Source organism: Netta rufina (genome assembly GCF_964035555.1).
Source record: "Netta rufina genome assembly, chromosome: Z".
In the NCBI taxonomy this organism is placed as follows: domain Eukaryota; kingdom Metazoa; phylum Chordata; class Aves; order Anseriformes; family Anatidae; genus Netta; species Netta rufina.
Window position 1 is genome coordinate 8,254,384 of NC_140126.1, and position 14,409 is coordinate 8,268,792.

Genomic DNA, 14,409 nt, shown 5'->3' on the forward strand with positions numbered 1-14,409 from the left:
CATCTTGGAGGCTACGGAGAAACAAGCCACCTGTTAAACCTTCCCCTAATCCCCTCCCAGGATCCATTTCTCCCTCGAAACCTGCCCTCACTTCGGTCTATCTAAAGCCGGAGCGGAGGATAGGAAAGCCCCGGTTCCTCTCTCCACCTCCTGCCTCCTTTTCCTCGGGGGTCTCGCAGGGATCGCGCCTGGGGGGCGAGGCACGGGCGGCTCCCGGCGGCTGCCGGCGCTGCGGAGCCCCCTGCGGGCGGGCGGCGGCCGGAGCCGCTCCGGGACCCTTCGCTGCCCTCCCCGGGGCTGGGGGCAACCGCACGGCCCCGTGCACCTGCAAGCCGAGGACAGACACCCCCGGGGGTGGAAAGGGGATCGGCAGGACGCCCAGCTCCGGATATTTTGGGGCTCCGCAGTTTGCCCGTCGCCATCCCGCAGGCGGATCTTTTGGGGACGGAGGAGGGCGCCGCGGGACGTCTGCGAAAGAGAGGGGACCGGGGGGCTTCTTCACAACCTGAAACACCGTGCAGACTTTTTTTTTTTTTTTGGGGGGGGGTGTAGGAGGGTGTTGGTGAGCATCCTCCCGTCTCGGGGGCACGCATCCCTCTCCCATCCCGCCCGCTTTTCCCAGGCGAGGACTCCAAGCGGGACGCGTAAAGCCGGGGCCCGGGGCGGGAGGAGACGGGGGACGAGGGGTTGGGTTTTTTGTGTTTTTTTTTTTTTGGGGGGGGGGGGGGGTGGGAGCCGCTCTCAGCACCCGGGAGAGCTCCGGCGCCGCCGCTGCGCATGCCCCGGCCCCGCGGGGCGGATATAACAGCGGCGGCCGCCCCCGGCCCGCCCTGCACAGCCCCTGCTGCCCGCTCCGTGCTGCTCCCGGGGACGAGGAGCGCTGCCGCGGAGCCGTCCCTCTGCCTTCTCTTCCCTCTTTTCTCCCCTCCGTCCTTCCCCTAGCATGGGATGGGAGAGCCCTGTGAGCGCGGACCCTGCTCGGCAGCCGCCGGCATGAAGGAGGGAGCGGATGGGGAGCCCTGGGACGCGGCGCTGGGCTGGTTGGAGGGAGCCCCGATGGGCAACAGGAGCAACGCGTCGGCTTTCCTGCAGCTCCTCAAGAACATCAACCTGGAGAGAGCCGATGGGATGCAGGGGGACAGCTCCGACGTGCTGCGGATCGTCATCTCCCTGGTGTACTCGGTGGTGTGCGCCCTGGGGCTGGTGGGCAACCTGCTGGTGCTCTACCTGATGAAGAGCAAGCAAGGCTGGAGGAAGTCCTCCATCAACCTCTTCGTGACCAGCCTGGCGGTGACTGACTTCCAGTTTGTGCTGACCTTACCCTTCTGGGCCGTGGAGAACGCGCTGGACTTCAACTGGCTCTTCGGCAAGGCAATGTGTAAGATCGTCTCCTACGTGACAGCCATGAACATGTATGCCAGCGTCTTCTTCCTCACTGCCATGAGTGTGGCTCGGTACCGTTCCGTGGCTTCAGCCTTGAAGAACCAGCGGCGAGGTGACCCACTGGGTGGCTGCTGCTCTGCCAAGTGGCTTTGCGCGCTCATTTGGTTGTCGGCCATCCTGGCTTCTCTGCCCCAAGCCATTTTTTCCACCACTGCCACCGTCTTCGATGATGTGCTCTGCCTTGTCAAGTTCCCCGAGGGTCGAGGCAGCAATGCCCAGTTCTGGCTGGGTCTGTACCAAATCCAGAAGGTGCTGCTGGGCTTTGTGCTGCCGCTGGCCATCATCAGCCTCTGCTACTTGCTCCTGGTGCGCTTCATCAGCGACAAGCACGTTGGCAGCACCTGCAGTGGCCCCAGCACCAAGCGCCGCTCCAAAGTGACTAAGTCGGTGTCCATCGTGGTGCTCTCTTTCTTCTTGTGCTGGCTCCCCAACCAAGCGCTGACAACGTGGGGCATCCTCATCAAGCTCAACGTGGTGCGCTTCAGCGCTGAGTACTTTCTCTCCCAGGTGTACCTCTTCCCCATCAGCGTGTGCCTGGCGCACTCCAACAGCTGCCTCAACCCCATCCTCTACTGCCTCATGCGCAGGGAGTTTCGCAAGGCACTCAAGAGCCTCCTCTGGAGGATCACCTCGCCTTCTCTCACCACCATGCGCCCTTTCACCGACACCACCAAGCCCGAGCAGGAGGAGCAGGCCCTGCACACCTTGGTGCCCGTACACCCCATCACAGCTTCCTCTGCGGCTGCAGCGGTGCAGCCGGAGCTGGCTTACTACCCGCCCGGGGTGGTGGTGTACAGCAGCCGCTGCGACGTGCTGCCTGCTGCCTCCACAGAGCAATGCTGCTGAGATGGCTGGGGAGGGGTCCGGGGGTGGGATGGGGCTTGGGGATCTGTGCAGGATGTGGCCCTGGGACAATGAATGCCTGGTAGGAACGAGGGGAGGAGGGATGGGTGGAGAAACCCTTCTGGGGTTGTCTGCTCTTGGAGGCTTGTTGGTGGAAATGGTCTTGCCAAGTGTGTTCCACTCCTCCCCCCCCCCCGGCTTGGAGAACAGGAGTAGGAGAAGGTGCCTGTGGTGCACTGGGGATCAGAGTGTCTCTAGGAGATGCTTTTTAGTGCTTGTACCTGTCCTAGCTCCTGTTGGAGCCACAGCTGGGGGCACACACAGCAGGATACTGGGTGTGCAGGGCTGGCTGGGGTGGAGCAAGGCTGGGGAGCCCCGGCTGTGCTCCCACAGCCCAGCAGCGCAGCCAGCAAGGGGCCAGCATCTCTCCTGCCCCTCTGTGCTTCTGTGGCAGAGGGGGGGGGGAGTGGAGGTGCTTTCTTGCTGCTGTGTGGCATCGCACATAATGCCAGCCTGGCACTGGTTGCCCCTCACCAGGCTCCGGTTAGGGCACAGGCATCAGACAGCCATGTGGGTACAAGGCTTCTGCTTGTTCAGGCTTGGATCCTTTCCCTTCTCTTAAGCACCCAGGAAAGAAGGGACAAGGAGCATTGTGCTCCCCTACAGATCCTTGCAGCATCTGCTTTTTCAGCTCCCTCATCCCCTCTGCTACCACTGGGATACAGAGCAACCCGAACAGCCAAGGAGAAACCCCAGGGCAGGACTTGCAGCTTCATGGTGAGCTTTGCCTGGGTTTGGAGGGGAGGGAGTGACACCCCCATTCCCTCTGACATTGTGTTCTCCAGCCTCACAGCTGGGGGGAACCCACAGCCCCAAACTTTGTGGCAAGGCAGGTGTCCCTCCAGGGGCACAGAGGCTGCAGGCTCTGCCCTTGCACATCAGACTGTTTGGTTACTCGCTCCAGGAGACCAGCATGACTGTAAATAAAGAGGAAAAAACAGATTGTAGCTACTTCAAACTGTTTGCTCCAGGATCCTTCTTGGTTCAGCTAAAGCCAAGCACAAAGGTTTGTGTTCTGCTAAAGTCTTCATTAAGGGTCTGCATTGATGCTTGTCAGTGTTTTGATTAATTCAAGTTCAAATCCTCTGGTGTGAGGAGCCCTAGAGGCTGCAGTTTGGAGCTCTCACCCCGGAGAAGGGCAGGGAGAGTGCCTGTCCCATCCGGTGTTACAGAGAAACAGCCGGGAAATAATTCAAGATCGGTCTGAAGTGAACTTTTAAGGGCATGAAAAAGTGTAATTTCAAGCTGTGAAACTTTTTATGGTAAGGCTATAGGTTTCCTTTTCCTTTATAAAATATTTTTAATATGAGGAAAATGATTTTAAATGGGAAGGTCAAAGCATTTCCTTTAGAAGATGGAAAAATGCAACAGTTCTGGCTTTGTTGTCAAAACAAGCTTATTAATACCCAAAACTGCAACTGGGATGAAGATATCGATACAATATTCAAAAGCCCTCTCTATTTCCACCTCCCTCCCCTGCAGCTTGACTCTGCTAAGGAAAAAGAAGCACTTCTGCAGAGGGTTGTTTGTCACCTCTAAGCACAGATGCAGAACAAACTTGCTATTTCTGTCCAGAGAAAATTGCAGTGCCATTAGTGGCAATTATGCTTTGCAGACTCCTTTAGGTTTACTGTACATGCCAATAACTCCTGTTGTAAAATTCCAGTTTGATCTGGAAGCAGCTGGTTCTGCTACTTGTAACAAGAAGCCGTTCCTTTTTCCAAGTCAGCAGAGACTTCTACTACAGCCTTGGGTGCTTCCTAACTGGGAAGATACTGAGATCTGCATGGTGCCTGGAGAAGAACAGCAGAAGTGAGCTGGCAGCTGATGGACTTCTTTGTAAAGATGCAAAGACTCTGGGGGAGGGGGGGAAAAATCAGATATATCCACAGAAGAAATTGAGCATTTAAGTACTGTACAACTGTCCCTCTAAGTTCCTAAATGCTGACTTGGCTGCCAGTTGAAGTGTGTAGGTACTCAAAGTTTTTCAGTAAAATTTTTTGTGCCTAGAAGTCTGCTCCTGAGCATGCCTAAATCTGCTTATGTCTGTAGCACCTCTCTGCGTTTCATGGGGATCCTGCAGCCAGGACTGGCTGCTGTTTGTACCCTAAGGGGTACTCTGGCACAGGACACCCTGTGCCAGGCCACACCACGTTAGGAGGGGCTGCAAACTTGACTCACTCTCCCTGTCCCTCTGCGTCTATCTCTAAATATGCTTCTCCTGTCCTGCCTTCAAATGCATGTGCAGCTTGTACTCTTTCCTCTTCCCTTTTGAAATATTGCTTCAGTGGGCAGAACTCTTGCCCACAGTCTGGGAGATGCTCCTTTCCACCTTCCATATCCCTGGGGAATCTCTGGGCTTCTCTGTGGATGTGCTTGAATCCTCTGGCTTGAAACAGTTTCCAGATGCATCAGGTGCTCACTGTTGCGGGTTCAGAAAGTGAACTGAATGTTACTTTGCAGCATAACTGCAGCATAACAATTCAGGCATGAGCCCTAGAGAAGAATCAAGATTTCTTCTTTGTATGAATAAATACAGAAGAGAAATTGGATCCAGGTCTGGCTCCCAGGTTTTACCTCCCAGAGGAAAATGATTAACCTGGCTGTATAATCACGAGCTTATTCTTGCTCCCAGGTTCTGGTTCAATTAATATTTCAGTATGCCATGCGTGATGAGATGGCTTTCACAGCCTGTAAGCTTTCTGTCTGTATAAATCCACCAGCCTAATGTGTCAAAGGATTTGTAAGAAATGCATTTGGGTTTTAACGTGTTCTGGGAGAAAGCCCTAATACCTGTGCTAGCGGATGAAGAAAAACACGCTGTTGTGTGAGAAAAAGTGTGCCGTGAACATCTAACTCCAGGGCTCAGACAGACCTGAGCATATCACCACGGAACAGGAAAAAGCACCTAAATTAAGAAGAGAGGATGGATCTTGAAGCCAGATACTTTTCTTGTTTGCTATCGAGCAGCAGAGCTTCTTGTGTGGCTTGCTGTGATTGTAATTCCTATTCTCAAATGCTTTAATGCTCTCGTGCATTACGTAGAAAACTACCCAGGTATCTGAAACACAGCTTTGAATTTCAGTAGATAGTGAATTGCCTAAAAGACTTCCTCTGTGGTGCTCAGCATGACAAAACCCATGTGCTTTTGTGGATGTCGATGTACACATTATTTTGTGGCAGAAAAACAACCCGTAGTTCAGAACAACTCAGATAGTCATGATGCCTCAGATATCTGATCATGAAAGACATAAAAACCTTATGTGTGGCAAATCGCCCGAATAAGAAAATATCCTGGTAGTGCAGGGAGGGACTGGACTCTCTCTTAAGGCACTGATCCACCAGGTCTAGGTCACAGATGTGGTGTTTGAAAGAGGTGCAACTCATCCACAATTGGTCAAAAGTTGGTTTATGTCTGACCTGCAGCTCAGGCTGTGTAGCCGGTCAGTGTGTGTCCAGTGTGGCCCAAGAGCACTGCTCTGGCTGTGCACAGAGAGAAATTTTACTTCATGTGTGCTGTGAGTCCCAACTACCCATGCATGAAATCTGGGCTCTGCGTTGCATGGGCAGCGGCACCAGCCTGGGCACTGGGAGCACTGGGAGCACTGGCTGTGCACACAGCATCAGGCATGGGGCCGGAGCAGAGGGTCTTTCCAGCTCCAGTTTTGAGATTATGTGTTCTCAGCAACAACAGGGTATGGTGGGTTTTCCTAAGTAACCTGTAAGTTACAACACTCTTCAGAAGCTCCTGTTTCCTTGAAATGTTGGTGTGTTCGTTTGTAACAATCACCTTTTCGTGGACTGAAATAAACACAGCTGAAGGATACAAAGCGATACTCACAGAGTTCTCTAAGAGATTGTATTTTTCTTTATGGGTCTCGTCCTGCTGGAGGTTGCTCTTCGGGTGCTGCTCGAAGTGCGCCTTGCTGAGGAGCGATAGGAACCCGAAGGTGCAGACTGACATCTAGTGACAGTCTGAGAGAACCTGCGAAGCCCGGATACTCACGAGGCACCGACACTGTCTGCTCCCGGACTTTTGAATATCTACCCCTCTCAAGTAACTAACCAAGCTCTTGATATGTTAACAACCTCCTATCGCATTTCCAGGCTTCCCTTTGAAATGCCTCTTCGGTAGAAAAAAATACTCCACTTTCTGTGTGAATCATTCTGGCGCTCATTTCAGCAGTGAAGCAATGCAATCCCATTCATCCCTTTTCGGTACCATCCGCCTTACAAGCTGGATATTCAGTCGGGTGCCTGCACAGAAAGCTGATGTAACAGATATCTCTGAGCTGAGCAGGCATCGGCAGAGTGCAGCGCAACTCGAGGGCATTAGTGTGGGAGCCTGGCCTGTAGTTTTTAGTGAGGGTTATTTTTCTCTTGTTTCAAAAGAGAATTCTGATTAAGCCGTCCAGAGGGGGCTATTGGAAATACATTTTTGTCATGATTGCTCAGTTATAAGAGCTCCCTCCAGGTGCACTTTCAGCAGCAGTGATTGAAACAGAGTCTGCAAGAGAAGGCTGGGCAGTGAGTTAACAGACTTGTTCTCCAGTTGCAGGGAATAGTTTTCCTTAGAGTAAGTGCTTTCAAATCCATGTGGACTTGCACATATGGACAGGTTTCTCAGCCTATGTTTGTCCGTAGCCTCAGAATCATTCCCTAAACCTTATGTGTAAGATACAGACTCACAGGATACCAGAATAAATTGGCGGAAAAACAAACAAGCAAACAAAAAACAACACCCAAAACCCAACAAAGCAGCTGGAGACAGAAAACATTTATTTCATCAAGCAAGATTTTTGAAACCCTGACCTACCTCCTTATGGCATGCTAAAAGAAAGTTAAGGTGAGTCGCTTTAGACTAACCAGTTCGGGGAAAGAAAAGAAAAAAAAAAAAAAAAAAAGTAAAAGTAGCTCATTTTCTTGGGCTAATGAGTTAATATTCTGTGCTGTTCCTTGCTTAGGCCACCTGAATGAGGGCAGTCATTGCAGAATGACCAAATTAAGTATTCAGCACTGACTTGTAGTGTCAATGTTCATTGAAGCTTTCCACTTTGATTCAGAAGTCACATTTAGCCTCCTGCTGGATAAAACTGAAATCTTGTAGGAAAAAAAGAAAAAAGAAAAAAAAATATATTCCTGCTGTTTTTGTGGAAAAGTCTCTGATCAGCTTAGATGAGAAATATGAAAATCAAATTCCTTTCTATTTTTCTTTTCAGGCCAAATCCTAAAGCTCAGATAATAAATTTGTTATCAATTTATAGCTACTAACAGTTAGTCCTGGGTCAAAATGATGGGGAAATCACATCTGACCAACTTTATAATCCCCTATGATGAAACAACTAGCTTGGTGGATAGGGGTGTTGTTTATCTCAACTTAAATAAGGGTTTTGATGCTTTCCCATGATATTCCCACAGACAAACTGTTAACGTTGGTCAGATAAGTGGAAGGTGAGCTGGACTGAAACTGGCTGAACTGCTGGTTTTAGGGGGTTGTGACCAGAAACACAAAGTCCACCTGGAGTCTGGTGACCAGCAGGGTACCTGACATCAATACTGAAATCAATTCTGATAAATATCTTCACTAATGATCTGAACTGTGGGACAGAATGTTTCCTATCCTGTTTACAGATGATAAAAAGGTGTGGGTGTTTGTGGGGGTGGTTCCACCATTCAGAGGAACTTCAGCAGGCTGGAGAAGTGGACTGACAGGAACCTCAAGCAAGGGAAATGCAATGTCTTACACCTGGGGACAGATATATCTATGATATGGGACACCACTACAGGCAGGGGGAAGACTGACTGAGAAGCAAGGACCTATGGATCCTGGTGGGTGGACAAATGGAGTATGAGCCAGCAAGTTGCTTTGGTAGCAAAAAAGACCAAGAGCATTCTAGGCTGCATGAGGCAGGGCACCAACAACAGGTCAAGGGAGAAGATGTTTCCCCTTTGCTCAGCACTGGTGAGGCCACATCTGAAGTGCTGGGTCCAGGTCTGGGCTCCCAGTGCAAGAGATACAGGGACTCACTGGAGGGATGCCAGTGAAGGACCATCAAGGTGATGAAGGGCTTGGACCATTTGACATGCAAGGAGAGGCTAAGAGATCTGGGGTTGCCTGGAGAATTTTAATGTGTGCAAATTCCTGCTGGGGTGGGGGATTAGGTCAAAGAAGACAGAACTAGACATTTCTCAGTGGTCTCCATGGAACAGACAAGAGGAAAAAGGCAAAAGCTGATATTCAGTAAATTTCATTTAAACACAGAAAGAGCTTATTTTGTGGTGTGGCCAAGCACCAGGACAGGTGCCCAGAAGCTGTGGAGTCTCTGTCTTTGGACATGTTCAGAATTGGACCAGACACAGTCCTGACCAACCTGCTTTAGCTGACTCTGCACTCAGCAGTGTCATTGGACCAAGTGATCTCCAGAGGCAACCCCAACTATTCTGTGATTCTGTCTGATTCTACAATGGCAAATGAATTGCTGTGAATGCATCTTTGTTCTGATACAATGGAATCAACGTATGTCTGTATTGCTTGATGTTTATTCTGTAAAACCTCTAAAAAATTCAGTTAATGTCCTCAAATCACCTCCTGTTACATATTTAAAATCTTCACCTATTCTATATCTATGGTAATAAACACTTAAACTTCAAAGCTGTTTTTATTGTTCTTTTTATTTCTACTGAAAGAGCTCTGAGGGTTCAAAGGAAATACAACTTACATTTTGTTTCATTAAAAGGCATTTCCTACTGAGCTCCAGATCAAATCCATTGACGCAGCTATATGGGCAGAGAGCTACCTATGAGCTCCTGAACCAAAGATAGCAGGGATTCTGCAGCTCTCAGGACATACTAACAATATTAAATAATAGCTGAACCTGTACCATCAATCCTAAATAATGAAAAGATGAATCTACTCTGCATTTCAGATTTGGGGTTACATTTTCAGAGATGTGGACTGACGCCCTGGTTTCAGCTGAGATAGTTAATTTTCTTTATAGTGGCTAGTATGCTGCCATGATTTAGGTTTAGGATAAGACTAATGCTGATAACACACTGATGTTCTGGTTGTTGAAGAGTAGTGCTTTCACTAAGACAAGGATGTTTCAGACTCTGATGTTACCCTGCCAGCAAGGAGGCTGGGGGTGCACCAGGAGCTGGGAGGGGACAGAGCCAGGACAGCTGGCCCCAGCTGGACAAAGGGATGTCCTGTACCAGGTGGCATCATGCTGAACAGTAAAATCTGGGGAGGTGGGGGGTGGCCAGGGGTGCATGGCTGTGAGAAACACTCCGTAGCCAATAACTTAGGCTCAGGCGAGGATCTCAGTGAAGTAGTAATTTATTTGCAATTGCAATGGCGGGCGCCCCACAAGCAGGAGAGAGCGCATCTAGTAGTTCCAAAACACAGTTTATATACCTTTTGATGGCATGACCCTCCCCTGTTTCCCCACTGAGTGGGTAATCCAGGTTCACAATCTATCTGATGCTTCACAAACAATGCATGGCCTTCAGTCGCCGGCCTGTTAAATTTCAAATTTCTTTTGACATTTTTACTGCTTGAAGTGGTAATGTTTCTTCACTTATCTGACTTGACTTGACACCATGATTTTCACCTAATTGTCCTAAGGAGTCTGATTGTCTGCATTTTACAAGGTCGCCTGCTAAACTTTCTTATCACTGTAAGCATATCTCAGTACCACATTCCCTCCTTCTAAACAATGTAACTCTGCAAAAACAACATTTCTATTCCCACAATGGCCACCACTTGGGGATAGGCTGGGCATCAGTCAGCAGGTGCTGAGCAGTTGTACATCACTTGTTTTGTTGGTTATTGTTATTATCCCTTCCTATTCTGTCCTTTAAACTGTCTTTATCTCAACCTACAAATTTCACCTTTTGTCCCAAATTTCTCCCCCATCCCACTGGGGGGCAGTGAGTGAACGGCTGTGCAGTGCTGTGCTGCCTGCCGGGTTAACAACAGCTCCTTTGGTGCCCAACGTGGGGCACAAAGGTCTGGGATAGTGACAGATCTGACCAGAGCATGTTAAAACAAATTGGTTGTAGGCATGATATTAGTTTAATAGCTTCTGGTCACAATGTTGATTTATTCATTCACCGTGTTACTTTATTTGCTCTCAGGGTTGTTAGTCTTAATTCCTTTTTTGCTGTTTATCAGCTCTGAGGTCTGGCCTAATGGCTTTGGCAGTCTGTACAGCACACATTTTTGTTACACCCACCGTGAACTTACGCTGGTATTTGTACTCCGTATTGCCATCATCCTTACACTGCAGGAACCTTCTCATGGCAACTGTTAATAAGCACGCTGTTTATCTTTTCTCCTCCAAGCAAGTTACAATAGTTCATGAGATTTTTGAATGGGATGTTTAAACTACCATGACCCTGCTGCTATGTCTCCGATGTGTGTTTCCAGATTTGTCTAAGCTCAAACTACTGCTTAAGAATTCCACCCAGAGACGTGCCATGAAGCAGAGTGGTTATGGTGGCAGGGTGTGTCTGAGGATGTGGGCAGGTATCTACCGTGGTTGTCACCTCTGATGGGTTTGGAGTTCATCCCTGAACTTAACCCTAAAACCTGATAGCATGTTTTAAAAAGGTATGTCCCTGTCCTAGCAATGCCGGAGACTTACAGCTCACTGCACTGTGTTGGGGTCTGCACCTATCAAAGTGCACTATTCAGTGGTACTCAGCACCCTCAAGAGGAAGAAAATGCCTCTGGATCTAATCCAGCTGGATCTGAACCTGAGTACCAACTTGTGCTGGTATCAACCACCCCTACAGTCAAAAAGAAACACTGGATGTGGAAAATTATCTTATCTAGTAAGGAAAAAAACTTCCTCCAAGAAGGGAAAGGAGGAAGAAGTGGGAGAACTGGGAGGAAGAGGCAGAAGTGATGGACAAGGCAGAACCCACCTCATCCCTGTCACTGAGTGACCTGTGACAAATATTTCAGTCATCATCCAGGTGGACACGTTGTCACCTGGCTGTTCCCATGCTGGGATAATGGGGCCAGTATCCTGGAATTAGCTGGGGAGGAAGGCAAGTAGCTGGAATCCTTCTCTAGGAAGGGGGTATTGACAAAACGATGGGAAAAGGGGCAAGCCTTCAGCCTCTGGCGGTGACTTCTGTGAGATATAGAGGAAAGGTACCCCTTCAGGGAAGATGCTGCATGTCACCCAGGCAAGTGGACTACCATGGAGGGGGGTATCCAGTACCTGAGGAAATCAGCTGTGCTGGAGGTGATTTATGATGACCTGGACACGACCAGTTATCCAAAGATCCAGGTGAAGCCAAGTGCACATAACTTGTGGCGGAGCCGAGGACTCTCAGCCACAGCAGGTGCTGCCCTGCCAGCAAGGGGCTGGGGGTGCACCAGGAGCTGGGAAGGGACAGAGCCAGGACAGCTGGCCTAGGATGGCCAAAGGGGTGTCCCACACTGTGTGGTGCTGTGCTGAACAATAAAACTGGGGGGAGTGGGCTGGGGGCTGCAGCTGCTCAGGGACTGGCTGGGCATCTCTTGGTGAGCAGTTGTGCTGTGCATCACTTGTTTTGTGTGTGTGTGTGTGTATATATATATATATAATTATAAAAATTGTTCTTTTTATTTTCCATTCCTTTTCTGTTCTATTAAACCACGTTTATCTCAACCCATGAGTTTTCCCTTTTATTTCCAAATCTCTCTCCATCCCATGGTGGGAGAGGGGAGGAGTGAACAAATGTCTGTGTAGTGCTGAGCTGCCTGCTAGGTTTAACCACAACAACTGAAATATTGGATTTTGAGTACACTTGATATAGTGTAATTGCAAATTAAACACTACAAAAGGAATTTATAGGCATGCTATTCAGAAAAGAAAAACACTTTCTGATAAGATACCATCTCTCTCTCCCTCTCTCAGAGATAACCATAGTTTTAACAACTGTTTTGTTGCCAAGTTTTACAGTGTTATGTCAATCTAACAATATTTGGGATATGTTTCTTAAAGGCTTGGCAAATGGGATGTTAGAATTTCAGCACTTAGTTAAGAAAAAATTACTTCAGCCCTTAAAGTCTCTGGAATCTGAGAACTTGAAAATTTATTGCAAAACTATTTTTTTCACCAAAAAAAAAAAAAAATCAGATCAATGTTGAAAAACCAAAGGAATCATCTGGGATACATTTGCACTTGTACTGTGATCTGCCAAGCACACAACTCCAGACTAGTGATCCCAGCCTCTAACAAAAGGCATCACTGCCAGGACCTTTTCGTTTTCCCCCTGCCACTCCTTAGACCCCACACTTTGCCCCTCAGCACCTACTGAGCAGAGGAGCCCCAAGAACAGAGGTTCCAGGGAATGCTGCCTCTTGTCCTCCCTGTGTGCTGTGACCACTGTTCCTGCCACCCAATGCTGCTGGGAACCAGTGCAATACAAACTGACCTGCCAGGCAAGCAGGGGACAGCTGCAGTACTGGTCTGACTCTTGGCATTAGCGCTGAAGGTTTCAGAGGCTAGATCCTAGCATGAGTTGGATGCTAGACAAGTCCTGGGTGGCCTCCAATCACCAGGTGTCTGTATGGATGTGTCTTCATCAGTGTTATGCAGTGTTACAGCTCGTAGCAAGCAAACGTTCGTTTGTTCCAGACACACGAGGGAGAAATGAGCTGCAGCAGGGCATCTCTATAAGGAAACTTCAGAGTAAGACAAAATTGAGAGGGGCAGGCTTTGGGTTAGAAAGCAATAGGGAAAGGCAGGTCCCATGCCCTAGGGAAGTGCTATAATGCCATTGAACACCGGGGGGCAAACAAGCACACTGCCTTTGGGAAGGAAAGAAGTGCTGGGCTCTTAGGAAGGCACCAGACCCATTCCCTTTTCCTTGGAGCATTCTTGGTCTCCGGTAATTTTCTCCCAGCCTACTGCACCCTCCATAGTGGAGAGCACGAAATTTTGTTTTCCAGCTACTGCAAGTAGTTACTTAAAGCAACACGAGGCAGTATTCTCTGGTTTGATGGACCTGCATGATATGAAGCCGTTACTTTTAATACACAGGTAAAATAGTAATACATGGAGAGGTAAGTTCATTTTCAAGCAGAAATACTTCAGGTGATACAACAAATTAATACAACATGAGTAAACCAAACAAGCATGTATGAAATTGAATACAGCATAGAAGGCAACAGAATTAAGAAACCTTTTTCAGAGTTTAGTTTTGCACAACTGGTCCCAAACATTTGCTGTTTAAATAAACAAAGTAGAGCAGCTAGGGAATGAGAAATGAATGCTGGAGACTTAAATGGAAAAGTTCTGTTTTGTAGGTAATTTTTGTACAGCTTTATCATGTCAAAAATAATGTGAAAACATTTTACTGCAGATACTTCCACCCTTTTCCTTCATGAAGCAACTCCGTTACAGTCCAAAAATATCAAATGTCAGCATCAACACGTCTCCTATTTATATCACTATCTCCCTGTATTTTGGCACATTGCAGGGACTGGTGATTTGCAGGCACCAATGCTAAAACTGAGTTGTACCAAGGCAAAGGCTTTTGTGATTCATCCTGAGATATCTAATTTATTTTGAAGAAAAGTGTCTCCCACAAACCACCTTGTTTGCTTGTTTGGAAGTCAAAGAAATCTTTTGAAATCGCTGAGAAAGAATGAAAATTGTGCGCGTGTGGGAGCATCTGTGACATTACCAATACTGCAAGTACTCTAAACAAGAGAATCAAAGCTTCTTAAAACATTTTACTTACATGACAGGCCAGTTTATTAAATGGAAGGAAATGACAGGCACTTGTCAGAGAAAGAAAAAGGAAAGCATCAGGAAGATAAGGCAGCAGGTTTGTTTCCTGCCTCCTTTCATTCTGCCATGATTACCTCTGTTAAAGTGGGAGAGCTGGAAGGCTGGTTATTGCAAAATATCTGCGTCTTCATCTAGACATCTCATTTGCCGAGACACAACATAGATATTTATTTGATTTTATGTATACGGAAGCAAAATTAGACGAGAAAGATCAGACCCAGGGTCCTTCTAACTTTCAAACTCACATAATTGCAATAGAAGCTGATATTAA

The 14,409-nt window shown here is 48.2% G+C and overlaps 1 protein-coding gene across 1 annotated transcript; it reads left to right on the forward strand.

The window, feature by feature from the left end:
* Window positions 1-948: 948 nt before the first annotated feature.
* RXFP3 (relaxin family peptide receptor 3) lies at window positions 949-2,289 on the forward strand (the record flags this gene model as incomplete). Its single annotated transcript, XM_084304994.1, has 1 exon — window positions 949-2,289. The coding sequence occupies one exon, from the start codon at window positions 949-951 to the stop codon at window positions 2,287-2,289; it is 1,341 nt and encodes a 446-aa protein (XP_084161120.1).
* Between the last annotated feature and the right edge of the window lie 12,120 nt (window positions 2,290-14,409).